The sequence below is a fragment of the Takifugu rubripes genome, chromosome 15, assembly GCF_901000725.2.
Source record: "Takifugu rubripes chromosome 15, fTakRub1.2, whole genome shotgun sequence".
Lineage (NCBI taxonomy): Eukaryota > Metazoa > Chordata > Actinopteri > Tetraodontiformes > Tetraodontidae > Takifugu > Takifugu rubripes.
In genome coordinates this window covers 12817872-12835797 of record NC_042299.1, presented here as the reverse complement: position 1 = coordinate 12835797, position 17926 = coordinate 12817872, and the positions used below count along the sequence as shown (strand labels likewise).

Below are 17926 nucleotides of genomic sequence, written 5' to 3'. Positions count from 1 at the left end.
GCGACGTCATTCATCTGCATCATTGGCAGCACGAATATGATTAATACTGTAGAGGCGCGTTGGGTTCCAGCTACAATGAAAATGTGTCTGTTAAAATGCAGATGTGTAGAACTACTGGCATGCTCACATTACACACTGCTGCAAGTTCATATCTGGGTTTCTAAACATGCCTGTGTAAACACGCTCTATATAACCCTTATACATACTAGACCACACAGGAATAATCAGTATTTCAGTCTGTAGAATGTTGACAAGTCTCTTTAAGAGCCACAAATGAGTGGAATTGTGGAATTAATAAACATAAGATTCGGTATTTAGATTAATGAAGGTAGAAAGCCAGAAAAAAAGAGAAGTTGAAAGAGCCAACCATTTGAGTCTGTATATCAAAAGAACCTTAGTATTAATTTCACACACACACACACACGCACACACACACACACAGCAACAGCAGGCTATTATTGTTGACACACACGACTCTGCACCTGTCATCTGGAGACTGGTTCACTATGCCTTAGGAACATGGGTCCCTCTGGGCAGTGACCCCAGCTGGACACCAACCTTAGATTGTCTCCATGTGCACGGCACTGCCTGGTCGCGACACAGGGAGCCTCTTTGCTCCTCTGTTACAGTATGGCTGCTTCTTGCACAGGAGCCTGAGAGTTGCGAGTGTGTTCTGGGGTGCAGCTGGCTGTAAAATTGCACTCAAACTCGGCAAAGGGCTTGTGAGGACTCAGCCCATGAGCAGTTGCACTGGGGAGTTGGGAGTGTTCCTCAGGGTGACAACTGCAAGAAGATTTAGTCAGTTGTGCTTTCTTCAGCATATGCCTCACAGTTATTACTGTCCTCCCAGTTTGTTAGATTAAGCCTCATCACTTCAAATGTTATAGTCGTACTCATCTATGACGCGTTATAATGCACTGGTCGCTAAGCTGTGTTTTATAACATGTTAATAAGATACTTATTGCTTTGAAAATATGTGGCCTTTTAAAGTTTCAAGTTTAAAGTTAAAGTTTCATCACATTGAATTCCGTCTCTTTTGGTATTGGTTTTAATCATTTATTTTATAGAACTTTATTGCCTCGTCTCATCTTCATAACCGCTTTATCCCTTTCGTGGGAGGGTACACAATGGACGAGTTACGAGCGGCCCAACTTCATTTTCTTTACTTATTTTGTTAAACTAGTATTTTAATAATGAATGAGTGACATATATATTTTCCTGTCGCCGATCTGCTGTTTTCGCCTACACGGAGATCGGCTGTGCGTTGTTTGACCGAAAGGGGGCAGCACCACGGCGTCAACAGTCAACTTTATTAAGACGAAGAAGAAGCCTAGTGGTTAGCTGGCAGTGGTTTAGTCTTGTCATAGAATTATCAGTAATGCTAACTTGGCTGCACTAGTCACAGAGTTATTAGGAAGTAACTGGAAGTCAAAGCGGCTGGTTTTGAAACTACAGACCGTCCAAAATTCAGCGAAACATTTAAACCTGACAAAGCTCTTATATATTTGAAAAGCAGTAGATTGCTAGCAGGAGCTGGCTAGCTGGGGAGCTCCCGAAAAGTAACATCAAGGCTTATTTATTGCAGTCATGTCGACGGCCGGAGACTTCGGAAATCCTTTAAGAAAATTTAAATTGGTCTTTCTTGGAGAACAGAGTGGTAAGTTTAATTTGTAGATCAAATGTGGACTCGGTGTATAAAGAGATCACCTCAGTTATATGAATTGATTTGATGATTACATTTAACCAGTTAGCTCGCTAACATTAGCATTCATGAGGAAAACTTGGCAGAGTAATTGCGTTGCAGCACTAACTTGGTTAACAGCGTGGCTCCAGAGGCGTTCTGGACGTAAAATGATACTTTTGAGATTATGTGTCAAAATTGACTTTGTTGTTTGCGAGAAATTTTGGCTGCAAGGAAGTTGAAGTGTGCAGATAAACAGGGTGGTTCGATATTTGAGACAAGGTACTTGAAATCACTTTTATACCTATATTAAAATGTATTTTGGGAGTGAGATCGCAGTTGTCATTGACATACCAGTAAGGCTAAATTGAAATCTCCAAATCCAGGCAACATGACCGCGATTACAGTCAAAGCAGTGCATCTCTCCACAGGTGGAGCCCAATTCCCAAACCTGCACAGTGACATTCCTGTTTTCATTTTTAATCCCCCCCCTAACCAGAAGAAAGAGAGATATTTATACGGTAGTCACAAACACAGTCTAAGTTGGTCATTTAAAATTTAAAGGCTCATCCGGATTAATTTTGTGATTATGCGTGAGTTTATTTCCATTGTTAGTGGTAAATTATTTCTGTATAGAGTCACATCAGTAATACTTTATGCGTTTAATCTGTGTTGATGAACTCTTCCGTTTGTGTGAAACAGGATATGATAGAACAGATAAGATGACAACTTCTACTGCCACTGCAGATTCTTTCCGACAGGCTTTGATTAGCTTTGGTCCTCTCTAGAACAGTAACCAGCAGCGTTGGCTGGCCATGTCATCACTTCAGTGGGTCACCGATAATGTAACCTGACCTCAGCGAAGCATTGCAAGACGTGAAGCAATGCTGGGAGTGACTGCAAGGGATGGCTTTATTTCAAAATTAGTTAGCTAATCGGTTCATTGTGGAGCTTAACAAGATATGGGGTAAATAAGAAGCGGGGGAAACTGGTGCAAACTGTTTGGGTCAATTTTGGTTTTGTTTCCAGATGTTCTAAATAATTTAGCACTAGCAAAGGATTGTTGTCAGCGGGGAGAAGGATTTCCATGACAGGCTGGTTTTTATTATACAGCAGCTTGTCTGCGATGTCGACATGATTGGCCCTTAAAAGTGTATATAATGTCATTTGCAACATGATTAGCTGCAACTATCTTTATTACATCGTATTACTATGACTCTGCGTGGGTTTTGTTTTTGCTCCTGATCCCCACATTATTTTGGTCATTTGAAATAAACTTGATTCTTCTACACGTGGATGAACAGTCATTCGTTGATATGGACGTGATGTAACGGTGTCGTGTCTGTGTTGGTTTCTCCAGTGGGAAAGACCTCATTGATCACCAGGTTCATGTATGACAGTTTTGACAACACTTACCAGGTGAGAACACCTCCGAGTGATTTTCCCAGTTCTGACGGAGCCCCGAACTCTCATCACATTTGCTTATTTCTCGCCCACTTCCAGGCCACAATCGGAATAGACTTCCTGTCGAAAACCATGTACCTTGAAGACAGAACAGTAGGTGCTTTTGTGTCGGCTGCTATGAGTCTTGGAGTGACTGAAGTGAAACTAATTCTGTAATATTGAGGAGCAGCCAGGTTGTGTGTGTGTTGCAGCTCAGTGTGGTCCAGTCTGCCACCGGCACCTTGTGCAACACTTCCCTTGTCTTTTCTGCTTCAACACAAGTTCTCTCCTGTCCTTTTTGATCCTCCATCTGTTTTCCTTGTTGTTTTGGAACTAAAGACCTTCAAACAGAGGAGGGTTCATTGATTGCAAGTGAAGGGTGATTATTGATTTAATTTCCTCCAGGACCAGACATCTTGCTCTCTGTGGTGCTCATTCATTACCTGCATGCACATTTTCTCTGTCTTCTGTTGTTTTCCCATATGTCTGACTTGATTTGGCCTTTTTTCAATTTGATTTTTGTCTTAAAAAATATATATATAATTCCCCCCCCCCTATTATTCATTTTTTTGACCTTTTTGTTTTTGTCAATTCTTTTGGTTTTCCCTTTTCCCTCTTTGATTTCTCCTTCCCTCCCCTTCCTGCACCATAGATTAGGTTGCAGTTGTGGGACACGGCGGGGCAGGAGCGCTTTCGTAGCCTCATCCCGAGTTACATCAGAGACTCTGCCGCTGCAGTTGTAGTTTACGACATCACAAGTGAGTGGATTTAGTGAACCTGTGGTTTGTTGTCCACCTCTCTGGTCACTGCTGTTCTTTGTTTAATTCAAATCCATTCAAAATTCTAACTAGCCTACAGACACGCCGCCCCCTCGGGTGTTTGCAACCTTTCACCCGGTTGCTCGATGTCCATCTTCCTGCCTCTAACTCATTTCTCTTTCAGATGTTAACTCCTTCCAGCAAACCACAAAATGGATAGACGACGTGAGAACAGAGAGGGGAAGTGACGTCATTATCATGTTGGTGGGAAATAAAACAGACCTTGCAGACAAAAGGTAACTGGTCTGTCCGAGGCCCCTCTTGTCCTGTAAGAGCATGCTGATGAAGTCATTGATTAGTGCTGTCAATAGAGCCTTTTGAGGCCTTTCTTAGAGAGCAGGGCACCTTCAGACCTTGTTCCACTTTTTAATAAACCCTTTGTTTCACCGACATTGTTAAAAGATGGATTATTTGTATCTTTACAGTGCATCCACTGTCAGCAGCTGTAATGTTTAGCAATAATTCATGTTAAAGTGCACACGTTTGACCTTTTTCAGTGTCTGTGTCCTAACCTCTTTATCCACTGCAGGCAGGTATCTATTGAAGAGGGTGAGCGAAAAGCCAAAGAACTAAATGTAATGTTTATTGAGACTAGCGCTAAGGCGGGCTACAATGTAAAGCAGGTAAGAGTGCGTGTGAGTCGTGCTCTGACATCCTGCCGCAGACGCTGCTGCCTCTGCTCCACTTTTAAAGCTCAGTCTTTACACCTGGCAATCGTCCCTTATTAAATAAAGATGCAATAGAGGTTTAGAGAAAAGGTTCTGAAGATGGTCAGCAACATCATAACACTGTTCTTTTCTTTCCTCTTCCCAAAAAAAAGAACTCCCTGGCTCATAGGAATGAATTACGAGGTGGAAAACTCAGACCTGTTATTCCAAACATGTGTTTAAGCCTGTAAATGAGGTGACGCGTTATGAAGTCTGGGCACAAGCTAAATTTAGCGCCAGGTGTAAAAAGAGCCGCCGGGTTTCCAGTTGGGCCTGGTGCGCCACCAACTTGAGAAAAAGACTCGAGAAAGGGCAGCAGTGGCGGCAGGAAGGGGCACGGCTTGTCAGTCCCCTTCAATATACTCACAACCTGTGTTCTTTTCCCCCCCGTGTCTGTGTGTCTGTGGCCATGTGTGTGTCCCTCTGGGTGTTTGTGTGTGCCGGCTTGTGGCTCATCGCAGACAGATAACCACAGAGGAGGGAGAGCAGAGAGCAAAAGAGATGAGTGTTCTGTTTATTGAAACGAGTGCAAAGGCAGGCTACAATGTCAAACAGGTAGAATCTGTGTGTGCGTGCGTCCGCAGTGCCTTGATCAGCGTCGCTTCCACGCTGGCATGAGAACACAAATCAGGAGCATGAGAGGCTGTTTGTCTAGTTGCTGTTCAAACTCTCCCACCTGCAGGAAATAAGACCAATTTACCAGTTCTGGACTGAAGAGTCCCTGAGGGTGGGTCAGAGGTTGAGAGCCAGTATTCCACGCCAGTAGATTTTTAAATTTGTATGATTCTATATCATCGGGGGCAGCCATCTTCATCATCATCCTCATCGTCGCCGTACGCCCGATGCTGCTGTTCCTTTAAGTTTCCTTTTAATTCTCTCACCTAAATTGCTCCAGGCTCTCCCATCGGAAGGCCTCCGTCACCTCCGCGTCTCTAAATCAGCAATCGGCGTCGCATTTGGTGTGGTCTTCCTCTGTGTGAGCTTCAGCATCGGCCCGCTCTCCCTCTGCTTGCATCGCCGGCGTGTTGTTGTGATTTCACAGTTTCTCTGAGTCTATCGCCCTGACAGAACACATGCTCTCTCTCTTTTTTTCCCCCTGCAGCTTTTCCGTCGCGTGGCTGCTGCTCTTCCTGGTATGGACACCACACAGGACAAGAGCAGAGAGGACAGTATCCTTTGTGTGATGAGACATGGGTGTGTTTAGCTGTCGGGCATAAACCCTGCTGTGTTTGCTCATTTACAGGCTGGAACAAAGAATCTATTTCACCACCAGGTTACAGGCAGTCCAGACAGATACACCCCCCCTTCTCAAACCATTGGTTTTGCAACATAAGACGCTGTTGATCTGTGTCCTCACTTTGCATTTCACAACCCAGAATAAAGGCTGACGAGATTATTCCTTTAATCCATAGCAGAGTACAACATCCACCTTTTTAATACTGGCCTAAATTGAAACCTGGAGGTTGTTGTAGGTGTTTGTAACCATCTTTGTGCGTTTTCCCTGTTAACGTTCTTTAACTCGCAACCTCTTCAGTGATCGACATTAAACTGGAGAAGCCCCCAGAGCTCCCCGCCAACGAAGGAGGCTGTTCCTGTTAATGGGCGCTCGTGTCGGGGGTTAACTGGTTCTCTTTCTGGCTTCTTCTCAAACCCAATCGCTTTTTCTTCTGCATCAGTTGCCCGAAGGAGAACAACGCGTCCTCGCCGTCGCGAAAACCAGCTCTAAAACTCGGAAAAAGGCTCAAACTAAACGTTTGCACTGTAACACCTCGAACCCGGCGGCGCTCAGAATTGTTCACTGAGCTGCTTCGTTTCAAAAAGAATTAACAGAAGAGTAGTAATAAGACACAGTGAGATTGTTGTTGCACAAAAGGAAGAGAGAGAACTCTAAATTCGAGTGTCTAAAGGTCCCAAATTTACCTCTAGAGTTTAATCACTCCATTCTACATGAGCACAACATTGATACTCGGTCATTGGACCTCTGGCGTGCACGTGCACTGTCACGGCGTGCAACAGCAGTCACGTCACCAGCACGTTCTGACTCGTTCTGCACATTCGCACGTCACAGCAAATGTTCAGGCCAGCAGGAAGACACGAGTCCCATCACACCGTCCTCCATCAACACTCGGTGGTTCATTTTTACACCTTTTTCTTTGATTTTTCTATTACCTTCACCTTTGGTTAGATCTTGATTTTAATTTCTAAAGGCTTCCGCTATCATAGAGTAAAACTTTGAGGAGTTTCTTGCGTATCGAGTGTCATAATTATAAGCGCCATCTTAAGGTTAATTATAGAGGGCTTCCTTGACTTTGGGTGGTTCTGGTTTTTGGGTGACATTTTATGAACATGAGAAAGATTTGCCTGTGGCTTTTTTTTTTTAGTGATTTTTTTGTTAATGACCATCCTTCATGTGTATTTAATCCACAGACTTGTAATATTTATTTCTTTTGAATTCTCATTTCTTTTTTTTTATTGCTGTTAATATCTTCACTTTTGATATGACTCCTAAATTACTTATGAAATATGCATTCATCTGCACCACCTTTAACAGAACCAAGAGTCTACTGCAATTTGATTATACTGATAATGTGCAATTTTTTTGTGTGTTTATGGAGAGACTGATTTGTAAATCGTAGTCTTTAATGTTTCAGTATGGAATGCTTTTAAATGAAAGAATAAAAAAATACACCTGAAAGCATTGGAAATCATGCAAAAATGCATAAAATTGTATATATCATCACCAATATGCATGGGGGAAAAAAATCCTAAACCTAAAAAGCCCGAAACAAAAATGAAAGGAAAGGAGCTTTGATGTAAAGCAGCATTCATCCCCGTCACCAAGACTGTTGTTTAAGGTCTGAACTCTCATTGGTGCTCCGGACCCACGACCCGTCCTGAATCCTGCTAATCCGAAGAATCGCTGCATTCCAGACCCGACTCAACTGCGTCCCTGCTGCGTCCGTGCGTTGCCTAGCAACCACAGGACTCTTTCCCCAGCGTGTACTGGTTCGTGTGGAATAAAGGATACGAACTCATCCAGGCTGTCAGACATCTGATCGGTATGTGGTGCTCGATAACGCACGATTTAAACAACATTTTACTGACCATTATTCCTCTTGGCTCTACAAATAAAGAGGTTTATCTAACAAAAAATGTTCCCAATAGTGGGATTGAGGTTCACAGCAAAATTTTATGAGGGCAAAATTAAAGAAATGCATTCTGGGACAGAGCCTTCTTTCAGAAAAGACGCATTGCATTAGGCCTACATGTGTTTCTTTTTGATAATAAATCACCGCATGATACAGTATTGTCTATTTTTCTGTATACTTTTATTTCTGGCTCGGTTGGTTCCTTCTTGTGAGCTGAAGCTAGAAATTAATCAAATGAATTGCTGGTTTGTGTATCGACCACAAGGGGGCGCTGTGTTATTGCTGCTGTATTGCGCTCTGTAAAGTCATCGGACGCCTCACTGCTGTTTGCTGATAATACATGTATATTCCAGATCAGACTTATGTGATCTACACTTTCTCAAACTCTTGTGCATGATACTTTCCCTCTTTATTAAAAAAAAGAGATTTTGGAAAACATAGTGTCAGATAGTCTTTGGAAACCAAGATAACTCTAGATCGTGTCTATCTGTATGTATTGGATATATTTCCACTTGTGTGCTGATCATTGTTATTTATTTCATTGCTAAAGTCCTCAAGAAGAATGATTACAAAATATGGAACCTGATTTTATACTGTTGAGCGTAGGCAGAGGTCCCAACATACTAGAGCACAGCTAGTGAACTAGAGCATCATTTTAAAGATGAGAATTCTTCTTTTCAAACAGGATATTTGTGAAGTAAATGTAATCAACAGAATGGCCAACGACTACTATGAGACACTGGAAATAACCAGAAATGCAACCGACGCGGACATCAAAAAAGCGTAGGTGCAAAAGAGATCAAAGAGAAACGTCAGGCCAGGGGTGCTTCTTTGATTGTTCCCATTCTCCTCCATCACCCACGACAGATACCGACGGCTCGCCCTGAGGTTTCACCCCGGCACCAACGAGGAACCTGGAAGTGCTGAGAGATTCCTTCAGCTGGGGGAAGCCTACGATGTCCTGAGCGACCGTGAGTCAAAGATCTTGAAGGTGACCTTTCAGCCACAGAAAAGAAGTGCTCGTGATAACGTCGGTGTTCTACTTGACAGCACGAAAAAAGGCGACCTATGACAAGTTTGGCGAGGACGGTCTGAAAGGGGGAATCCCACTCGATGCCATCAACACTGCGGCATGGTCAACTGAGTACGTCTACCATGGGAAACCAGAAAAAACGTTCACGCAGTTTTTTGGAGGCAACAATCCCTTCGCAGGTGAGACGGACGACCTGTGCTCATCCCAGCAGACGAGCTACAGTGTGTTGTGTTCGTTTGCCAGACTTCCAGATGAGTGACATTCCGCCACAGCCTGGCAAGCTGCAACCAGGAGTGGTGAAGACACAAGACCCTCAGATTGAGAGAGACCTCCACCTTTCCCTGGATGATCTCTACCTAGGATGCACAAAAAAGATTAAGATATCTCGCAGGGTAGGAGGAGCGCTGCCTGACTGACCCCCCCCCCGAGGAAACAGGAGAGGGAGACGTGCTGAACACGAAAACACATTTATTTGCTTTTTCAACAGGTTATGGATGCAGATGGATACGGATCCAGTATCAGGGACAAAATCCTGCACATAAATGTGAAGCCTGGATGGAAAGAAGGCACAAAGGTCATTTTCCCCAAAGAAGGAGATCAGGTGAAATTCAAGGAACACCAAACACGTCAACAGTAGAGCATTTGTGATAAAAATAAATGCATAAATGTCGCTGGTAACATGGTAACACCCAACTTTGTAAGGTGGATTTGTTTCTGGTAAAACATCCTTCATCAACAGATCTATTCCAGTGCACTCATATGATCAGAAACACAACAACACGCGGCCTTAACTTGTATTTTCCCCCCCAGGGACCGAACAAGATTCCCGCTGATATTGTCTTCATAGTGCGACAGAAGAGTCACCCTCTGTACGTCAGGCAAGACAACGACCTGATCTACAAGGTCCAAATCTCTCTGGAGATGGTGAGTCCGTGCACACGAGGCTGACGAGAACATATGGAAGCTGTGGTTTAGGAGAAATGGACACTCTTCCAACTCTTCCCACAGGCTTTGACTGGGTTCTCTGTAGACGTGGAGACGATGGACGGCAGGCTGCTCACCTTTCCCATCAATGACATTGTGCAGTAGGTGTTTGACTCTTTGAGGACCAACAAACCTGGAATATGTGTATTAATCTTGCTACATTCTCGCTATTCACCTCAGATAGAACTCAGTTCACGCTACAGTGATGTGTTTTTAGTATATTTGCATTAATCCGACTGTCTCTTTCGTGTGTTATAAAACACCAGCCTGGCATACAAGAAAGTGGTCACGGGGGAAGGAATGCCGCTGTCCCACGACGTCTCCACGAGAGGAGACCTCGTCATTACCTTTGACATCCAATTCCCCAAGAAACTGGCCCCTGAGAGGAAGCAGCTGATTAAACAAGCCCTTTCTATTAAAAATTAAACATTTCAAAGTACGGGTGGATTTCCTGTTGTAACAGACAAAAAAAGCCCCCAAAAAACCCTGATATGCCTCCTGGTGTTTAGTTTGTGCTCTTGTGGTTTGCTGCCATCATGGCGCGTTTCAGCTGTTCGTATGTCACAAACATCACCACGTTCCAGGAGCCCAGGCGCAGGAAGGAAGGCAAGAACCTGGAGAGGAGTACAACATTAGCAGGGTTTAATATTGAAATAAAGCTGATTCTGATTCAAATATTTGCCACCCAAGTCAACACTCACCCCTTATAAAAGGAACGCGGCCCCTCTTTGGTCAACATAGACGCAGCACAGTTGAGGACGCCGCCGTACTGGCCGGGACTGGAGTTCATGTATCTCGTCTTGACCACGTCGACTGGAGAGGCAATGACGGTGGTGCACAATCCTGCCCCGAAGGCCGACACAAAGTGGCAGGGCAGATTATCTGTGGGGCAGAAGTTCCGAGTTATGGTTCCGCGTGGAAAAAGGAAGTCTGAGGTCTGAGTGGGGGGTTGTTGCGACACCTGTCAGGGGAGTGGACTTGAGCAGAGTGTCCTTGATTAAATCGTAGGTCACCAGTTCTGTGCAATTCACAATGGCGTTCCTGGCGATGTTTGGAGCCGTTCCTGCACGACAGCGTGACGGTTAACGCGCAAGAACTGTCAAAAAAATTCAGCCGCCAATAATCCGCCAGCCTACCTTTCCACAGACCGTGAACGCCTTCCTCTTTAGCGATGGTCTTGTAAGCATCAATGGTGCTGCAGTAGCGCCTGGACTCTCCCGGAGACCTGGCCTGTGCCTGGAAACGCACTTTCACCACATCTGTTGGCTGAGCAAGAGCGACCGCCATGGCGCCGGTGGTGCAGCCCGCCAGCAGCCTGGTGCCGACGCCGATACCTCCAAGAGAGGAGGGAAAGGTCAGGGCTGCTGCTGGGGGCAGCTCAAACGTCCCATTACAATGCATCAACACTTACAATCAGAGCCTCTGGTGTAGAACTGCTTGACAGAGTCGTAGAGGCCGATCCGGACAGAGGCGAAGCTCATCTGCCTCTGGAGCCCCGCCACCAGGCCGCTGTACAGACTCCTGGGGCCCTCGGTGCGCACCATGGTGGTGATGGTGCCAAACATTCCGCGATATTTCACAGCAGACGCTCCCGCACCCTTGCCCTCTCCTTGGATCTGCCCGGAATCAAACGCGTGCTTATCTTTTTCTTTCCGTACCAGCCAGGCAGGCTGTTTGCGCAAGGCGCGCGTACCTGCAGCCGCACTTTGGCGGTGTCCAGAGGGAAGGTGAGCAGGTCAGCGATGCAGGCCGCCGTGCCCGCACCCACAAACTTCACCACCGCCGAGGGCGGCGCTTCTGCGGGTCCGAATCCCACCATGTTCCGCGCGTATCGACAGTAATATCAGGAATGAGGACTGGAGCAGTAAAGTCCAGGGGACAAACGTTTCCCCGGAACTCTGAAAATCAGACCAACAAAAAAAATGTTATTTTAATATGGGCTGGAAAACGTATTTCCTAGTGTAAGATTTAAAGATAAACCAAAGATAAACTGATTCCACAACAGGCTGCCAAAACTAGAAACGCTCCTCTCGCGTCTATTTTAAATGGGAATAATCTGTAATTCTTACCTTTACTGCGGCACGTGATGAGGAAAAAGCACCAAGATCAGGATTCTCTAAAGGCGTCCTTCTTACTGAACTTGGTCCCATCTATAAATTCTCTTTGTCGATTTTCCATAGATCTCTTGGAAGTAATAAGCCGTAAAAGCATACTACAAATCCGAACAAAAGGGATAATCTAACAATGGTCTAACACAAAAACCCGACTGCTTGCGATAAAATTCCAGTTGCAACCGGTCCCCAGAAGAAGAAGTAGTTACTGTTCCAGGATGTGGTGCGGAGGACTGCCTCTTTAAAGACAACTATTGTCCGATTATGGAACACAATGTACTGCTGGGGAGCCCCACCCCCACCACCACATCCTCCCTACATGTAAACGAGGCTTAATGTAAACATCTGCGACAAGTCAGTGTTGGGGGTTGTTGTTTTCATTAAGGCTCTTTTTTAACCTTATAGTTACTGAAATGGTCACACAACAGCGGCAACAATTTTAAAAACTAAGAGTTAATGGCGTCGGGTTGCGTCCCAGAGGTGACGGAGGCACCTCTGGGAAATGCAGTTACTAGGACAAGGAAATGCTGAGTCATGCTAAAAATACAGGAACAGAATGTGCAACTCAGTAAAGAACCAATGACCTGTGACCTCTTTTTGGTTTTCTTAAAAGACCAAAAGTACAAACACATTCCATTGCATGGAATGGAACTTTGGTAGCTACAAAATTAAACAGAATGTTCTCCACAGGAAATCCAGGCACGTGTTTGAAACTGAGACCTCCCGGATCTACGTTTACACCCACCAGAAGGTTATGTCGAGATTAGAAGCACTCGCCTACTGATCCTAACAGGGATGGGATGGGAGCAGAGCAAAATAAGGTGCTGTGGGGGTTGCTGAAGGTCACGTGATAGGGTGGGCGCCATATGAGTGACGTCAAGCTTGTTTTGAACCAAGACACTTGTGGGGGGGAGGGTTGGCCGCTGTTGGTACGCTGCCTTCTGAAGCTGCACAGCTGCGTAAAGTCTGGTTCCGGATGAAGATGTTGACTGAAGCCTCCACCAGGACCCCCGAGACACCATCATATAATTAGCTGCTCTTCCATATTCATAATTGCTTTAATGTTGAATGGCTGGCACAGAACAACAAATACAGATGGCCAAACGTTCAATGTGGGACAGACATGACTTTACTATCACTGTTGTGACTCATTGACCAGCAACATTTCACAGCATTTACAATAACTCCAGCTCATCCGACGGATTAATAACATCCCTGATAACTTTCATGTAATAGTAACATTAACCAAGCTACAACCCACCGCTATAATAAGCATAAATGGTCAGGATTGTGGGTAAGTCTTGTCTCAATGATCGTATCAGCTCAGGTTTGTCCTGTAAACATCTATATCTCTTTAAAGGGGTCTGAAATATATATATTTAAAAAAAACAAAAAAACACTTTTGGAATTACCCTTTAAACCGCATCTTTACCCCTGAATGAGTATACTTCTTTTTGTAACAATGCAACCAAGTCTGTACACTCAAAGTCCCGTTGCTGCGGCAACGACATCCTCGGAGCCACAGCGTCGTCGTCCATGACCCGTCGGACCCTTCTGAAGCCTCTTTCTGACAGGTGCCGGTGTCAGAATGGTGACTCCCAGTACTGCTGCGCTCTGCTCATCCCTCGTTTGATCTGCTCATATGTGACGAACATGACGATGTTCCAGGAGCCCAGGCGCAGGAAAGACGGCATGAACCTGAGGGCGGCGCACACGGGATGAGTGGCAGGTCTGGGGCATGTTAGCGCTGGGTGGTGGCTTGTATTTACCCTTTGTAGAAAGCTGTGGGACCTTCTTGTCTCATCATGGTGAGAGCACAGTTGACGGCGCCGCTGTACTGGCCAGAAGTGGAATTCATGAAGCGGGTTTTGACGACGTCCACAGGAGACGCCACTATGGTGGTGCAGAAGCCTGCACCAAAGGCCGCAGTGAAGTGGCACGGAAGATTATCTGCCAAAACAGGCAACAGAAGCTAAGTGGCGTCCTTCAGCTGTGTTTGTATCAGCCAGGTGGGGGAGGTTTGTTCTCACCTGTCATCAGGTCATACTTGAGGATCAGCTCTTTGATCAGGTCATAGGTCACCAGCTCAGCGCAGTTTACAATGGCATTGCGGGTGATGTTGGGAAGACAACCTATAGCAACGACACATTTTACTCTCCAGTAGGTAAGTAGAAATTCTGTATCATGTAAAAACAGATCTTGATTGTGTGTAACAGGCCTTTTAAGATGATTCAATCCTCAAACTACTGCCTGCGTTGTTACAAAGTGTTTAAAAAATCAATAGGAAAATAAAAACGGCACCTTTCCAAAGGCCGCGGACGCCCTCATCTCGAGCGATCGTCTTGTACGCGTCCAGGGTGCCGTTGTACCTCCTCCCGCTTTCAGCCTCTCGTACCTGGGCTTGGAATCGCACCTTCACCACGTCCGTCGGCTGCGCAAAGGCCACGGCCATGGCCCCCGTGGTGCAGCCCGCCATGAGGCGAGTGACGATCCCGGCGCCTGTGAAACACGTGCGCGTGAGCCACGGCGACAACAACGCCTCTCAAACACCGGCGCCTCACTCACTGTCGGTGCCTCGAGTGTAGAACTGCTTCATGGAGTCGTAGAGGCCGATCCGGACCGAGGCGAAGCTCATCTGTCGCTGGAGCCCCGCCACCAGGCCGCTGTACAGACTCCTGGGGCCCTCCGTGCGCACCATGGTGGTGATGGTGCCAAACACGCCCCGGTACTTCGTGGCTCTGCTGCCCTCCACTATCTGAGATTCCCCCTGAATCTGTCCCCGTTGGGGTGACATAACAGCTTGTTAAACGTCTTGAACATTGGGCTCCAGTTCAGTTGTACAGCATTCTTGGTGATTCACACCTGTAGTCTAACTTTGGCTGTGTCCAGTGGGAAGGTGACGAGGTCAGCTATGCAGGCCGCCGTGCCCGCTCCAAAAAACTTTACTGCTGCCGAGGGCACCACATCTGGGGCTTTCATGCCAACCATTTTTATTCCTGGGTACATTATGTAAGCAGGAGGGGAAGTGGCTATTAATACAATGTGATTTGGCTAAACTACCTATTTAAGGGCACAAAATGTTCCCTTTAGTTTATCACTCCATGATTATCTGCAAAACTCCACCATGCAACAAAAAAACAGCAGGATTCTCTCTGGGAACAGCTCATTTATAGTAATCCATACGTGAGTGTGGGAGGAAGCCACTCAAAACACAATGCGTACCTGTTAGTAACGGGGAGGAAGAGTTTCAGGTTTTCTCGAGAAGGAAACGAATCTTTGAAGTTGCAGTGATGTCCAGGGCCATAAAATCCCTGGAAGACACAAGCATCCAGAATTATTCTGATCCACAGAGGAGCAGTTCTGTTGTCTTCTTTAGATCCTATGGATCCATAGTGCAAAAATCTTATATTTTCCATTATTCTACATCTAGATAAGAAGAATCCAGAGGAAGGATGACATTTCTTCTCAAAGTGCAACTTCAACTCATAGTATAGTGCATATATATATAATTATTTAGATAAAGGTAGTAGTAATAAAAGTTTACACTATCATACTTGATTTAAGATCAAAGCTCCTTGGTTTTGCTCCGATCAAAAGTTAAAGTCCTTCCAGAATCTGCAACATCACCAACATGTAATATTCCACATTTTCTAAAACATTCACTAAAATCCCTTCATAATGTCTTGACTTATTTTGCTAACGCCACCTGCCACATAACCTCCTCGCTGGAGGTAATAACGTGAACTTACTGGGGACTCCCTGGGAACATATAATCCAGTCGAAAGTAAAGAGTTTGCAATCCTCGAGGTAGTCTTAAAGGCACCGACGGATGCTTTGTGCTCCGTGCCAGCAGAGCTCCTCAGTTTAAAGATGATTTTTGCACATGACTCTTGACGTCTAATATAAGACACGCCCATGTTTACCAGGTGACCTCGAAGTCAGATATATGATCACTTGGCTCAGCATGGGCGCACGTGCAAGATGTTTTAATTCCAATATTGCATATAAGCTATTACCAACAGTTCTTATACACTGACATTTTTAATTAGAATAGCTTCATTTGGAATAACTCACATGCAGCTCATGTTACAGAACACCATGTCCTTGTTAGTTCTCATATGGGCCAAGCAGACACAGGGGCTCGTCTGGATTCCTAGAATCTCTTCCTGGGGCATCTGACCAGCTCTCGCTTCAGATCTTTTTCCCTGTATTGGTGCCCCCAAAAAAATGCATAAGCATGTGGTAGGATGTTAGGAATTCCCTCATCCCTCCTCCCTGTAGGTCATAAAGTTAAAAAAAAAAGAAGAAAAAAATCCACAAAAAGCACCAACACTGTTCCAGCCAATCGTTAAGATGAACGGGTGGGTGGATGCACGGAGCATCTGCGTACAATCATTTAAACTATTAGCATCTGCTGACACAAACAGCCCCCCAGTCTTAGCAAGCTCTTATTACAGCAAAACATTATTAAAGTTTCACAATGACTACTTGTGCAGAATTGTTGCCTTTTATGTCCATCTTTATGTAACGTCCCCCATAACAGCTGTTTACTTTCTTTTTGACTATCAACCTGCCAGAAGTCGCACTTCCACGGTGACTGACGAGGTCACGTGTGCTACTGGTGGCAACTTTTATGTGTGTCCACACAGAAAGTCAACAGGGACATTATGGAACGTCCATGCACAAACAGAGGAGTAACAGGAGTAACACACCCTCACGGGGAGGCCTGGTGGTGGCATGTTTGCATGTCTCTCTGCAGCAGGTCCTTGGAGGCCTGGAAAAGGTTAAAGCGCAGCAAAATGTGGCAAAAAGTTCAAAGTGAATCTGATTCATTGTGTAGGAGAACTGTGCTGCGTAGAGGACTGTGCAGAAAGTATTCAAGGCGCTGCAGCGAATGTCCTGGAGTGACCGGGTCACCACTCAGGGTTCGGTCCCATGGAGAAGGTGCTCCCAGACTCACCGGGTGCGAACATGGGTGAAGCCAGGCGTAGTTCTAGAAGGTGCAAAGAAGAAGAAATGAAAGTTGTGCAGGCCCGAGTGAGACTTCTGCCCACGGATGAGCATTAGAATATTCGAATTTTCCCCCCACCGCCCCCCAAAAAAGTAATATAAAACCTTTTTATCAATTGTATTCCAGTTAGTTTGTAGGGAAAAGGTGAGGAACAGAACTTCGGAAAAAAAGTCGGGGGGGTGGGTAGGGTGGGCGTAGGGCGGGGGGGCTGTTCTCACCATCTGCTGACTTGTCGACTTGCTATATAGAGTTTCCTGAGAACTCAATGTGACTAACCTTTAAGCGCACAGGCAGACCGGTAAACAACACCAGACCGGCTTCAACCAGTCTGAAGACGACACGGCTTCCGTCACTGCTGAACGCTGGTGCACTCTCAACACCATGAATCAGCGTGGTGAAACAGCTAATCTCCCCCGCACTATAAATAAATCTCACACGACTATCAAGAATGTTTGCTGTTACATCATGCAAAGGTCAGTGGAGCACAGGGTGACCCTAACGTACTGGGATTTCTGTCTTTATCTTCAACAGTTCGTCCGAGCGGGAGAGACCAGAAGAGATACAGGGTCTCCTGGATTTTTTTTTATTTTTAATTACAAACTCATGTTTCCAGAAGAGCCTGCTGTTGCTCTAACTAAAGAGTGCATTTGAGTGTGCCTCTTTCTAAGTATGAGTAGAAATTCAAAGGTAAAATGAGGTCCGGCACTCAAAAACTTGACTGATTAAGATTTAAAAATAAATAAGACATCATCACCCCTGATGTTACTGATGATCACTGGCCCTCTGTTTTGAGAAGGTGGTGAGGTTGGTTTCCTGCCAGTTTCCATCAGACCTTTCGTATCATTGAAATTATCGATGTTGCCAACACTGTCTGCAGCCAGCTGTTGCTACAGACTCAGATGTAACATCATTTCAGCGTCCTTCAATGTCTTCCTGCAGCTCACTTTACAATAATAAAGCTCATTTGCTACTATTAGTACACTTACTAT

The 17926-nt window shown here is 45.3% G+C and overlaps 4 protein-coding genes and 1 long non-coding RNA gene across 6 annotated transcripts; 2 read left to right on the top strand and 3 right to left on the bottom strand.

The window, feature by feature from the left end:
• Positions 1-1308: 1308 nt before the first annotated feature.
• rab6a (RAB6A, member RAS oncogene family) lies at positions 1309-7344 on the top strand. 2 transcript variants are annotated; one of them, XM_029847861.1, is made up of 8 exons: positions 1309-1657; positions 3042-3100; positions 3185-3238; positions 3777-3882; positions 4067-4178; positions 5111-5204; positions 5752-5818; positions 6184-7344. In XM_029847861.1, the coding sequence occupies exons 1-8, from the start codon at positions 1588-1590 to the stop codon at positions 6246-6248; spliced, it is 627 nt and encodes a 208-aa protein (XP_029703721.1). In that variant the 5' UTR covers positions 1309-1587; the 3' UTR covers positions 6249-7344. The 2 variants fall into 2 exon arrangements, with proteins under 2 accessions (XP_029703721.1, XP_003971157.1); XM_003971108.3 differs by lacking the exon at positions 5111-5204 and adding an exon at positions 4472-4565 and having other exon boundaries at positions 1311-1657.
• On the top strand, positions 6280-10254 carry dnajb13 (DnaJ heat shock protein family (Hsp40) member B13). The gene is made up of 9 exons (XM_029847860.1): positions 6280-7708; positions 8484-8581; positions 8666-8769; positions 8849-9010; positions 9075-9223; positions 9319-9432; positions 9642-9755; positions 9840-9916; positions 10082-10254. Exons 2-9 carry the CDS (start codon positions 8514-8516, stop codon positions 10239-10241), a joined length of 948 nt encoding a protein of 315 aa, XP_029703720.1. The 5' UTR covers positions 6280-7708; positions 8484-8513; the 3' UTR covers positions 10242-10254.
• On the bottom strand, positions 9282-12188 carry LOC101062194 (mitochondrial uncoupling protein 2-like). The gene is made up of 7 exons (XM_003971107.3): positions 11885-12188; positions 11509-11713; positions 11227-11431; positions 10952-11149; positions 10777-10878; positions 10517-10697; positions 9282-10429 (listed from the first exon to the last, which is right to left on the bottom strand). The coding sequence occupies exons 2-7, from the start codon at positions 11632-11634 to the stop codon at positions 10321-10323; spliced, it is 921 nt and encodes a 306-aa protein (XP_003971156.1). The 5' UTR covers positions 11635-11713; positions 11885-12188; the 3' UTR covers positions 9282-10320.
• Positions 12189-12965: 777 nt separating this feature from the next.
• On the bottom strand, positions 12966-15825 carry LOC101061966 (mitochondrial uncoupling protein 2-like). The gene is made up of 8 exons (XM_003971106.3): positions 15676-15825; positions 15149-15237; positions 14789-14922; positions 14492-14699; positions 14228-14425; positions 13957-14058; positions 13696-13876; positions 12966-13624 (listed from the first exon to the last, which is right to left on the bottom strand). Exons 3-8 carry the CDS (start codon positions 14912-14914, stop codon positions 13510-13512), a joined length of 930 nt encoding a protein of 309 aa, XP_003971155.2. The 5' UTR covers positions 14915-14922; positions 15149-15237; positions 15676-15825; the 3' UTR covers positions 12966-13509.
• Positions 15826-16637: 812 nt separating this feature from the next.
• Positions 16638-17121, bottom strand: LOC115252566 (uncharacterized). Its single transcript, XR_003890909.1, has 2 exons — positions 17042-17121; positions 16638-16919 (listed from the first exon to the last, which is right to left on the bottom strand). It is a non-coding gene; the product is annotated as an uncharacterized lncRNA (long non-coding RNA).
• Positions 17122-17926: the final 805 nt, after the last annotated feature.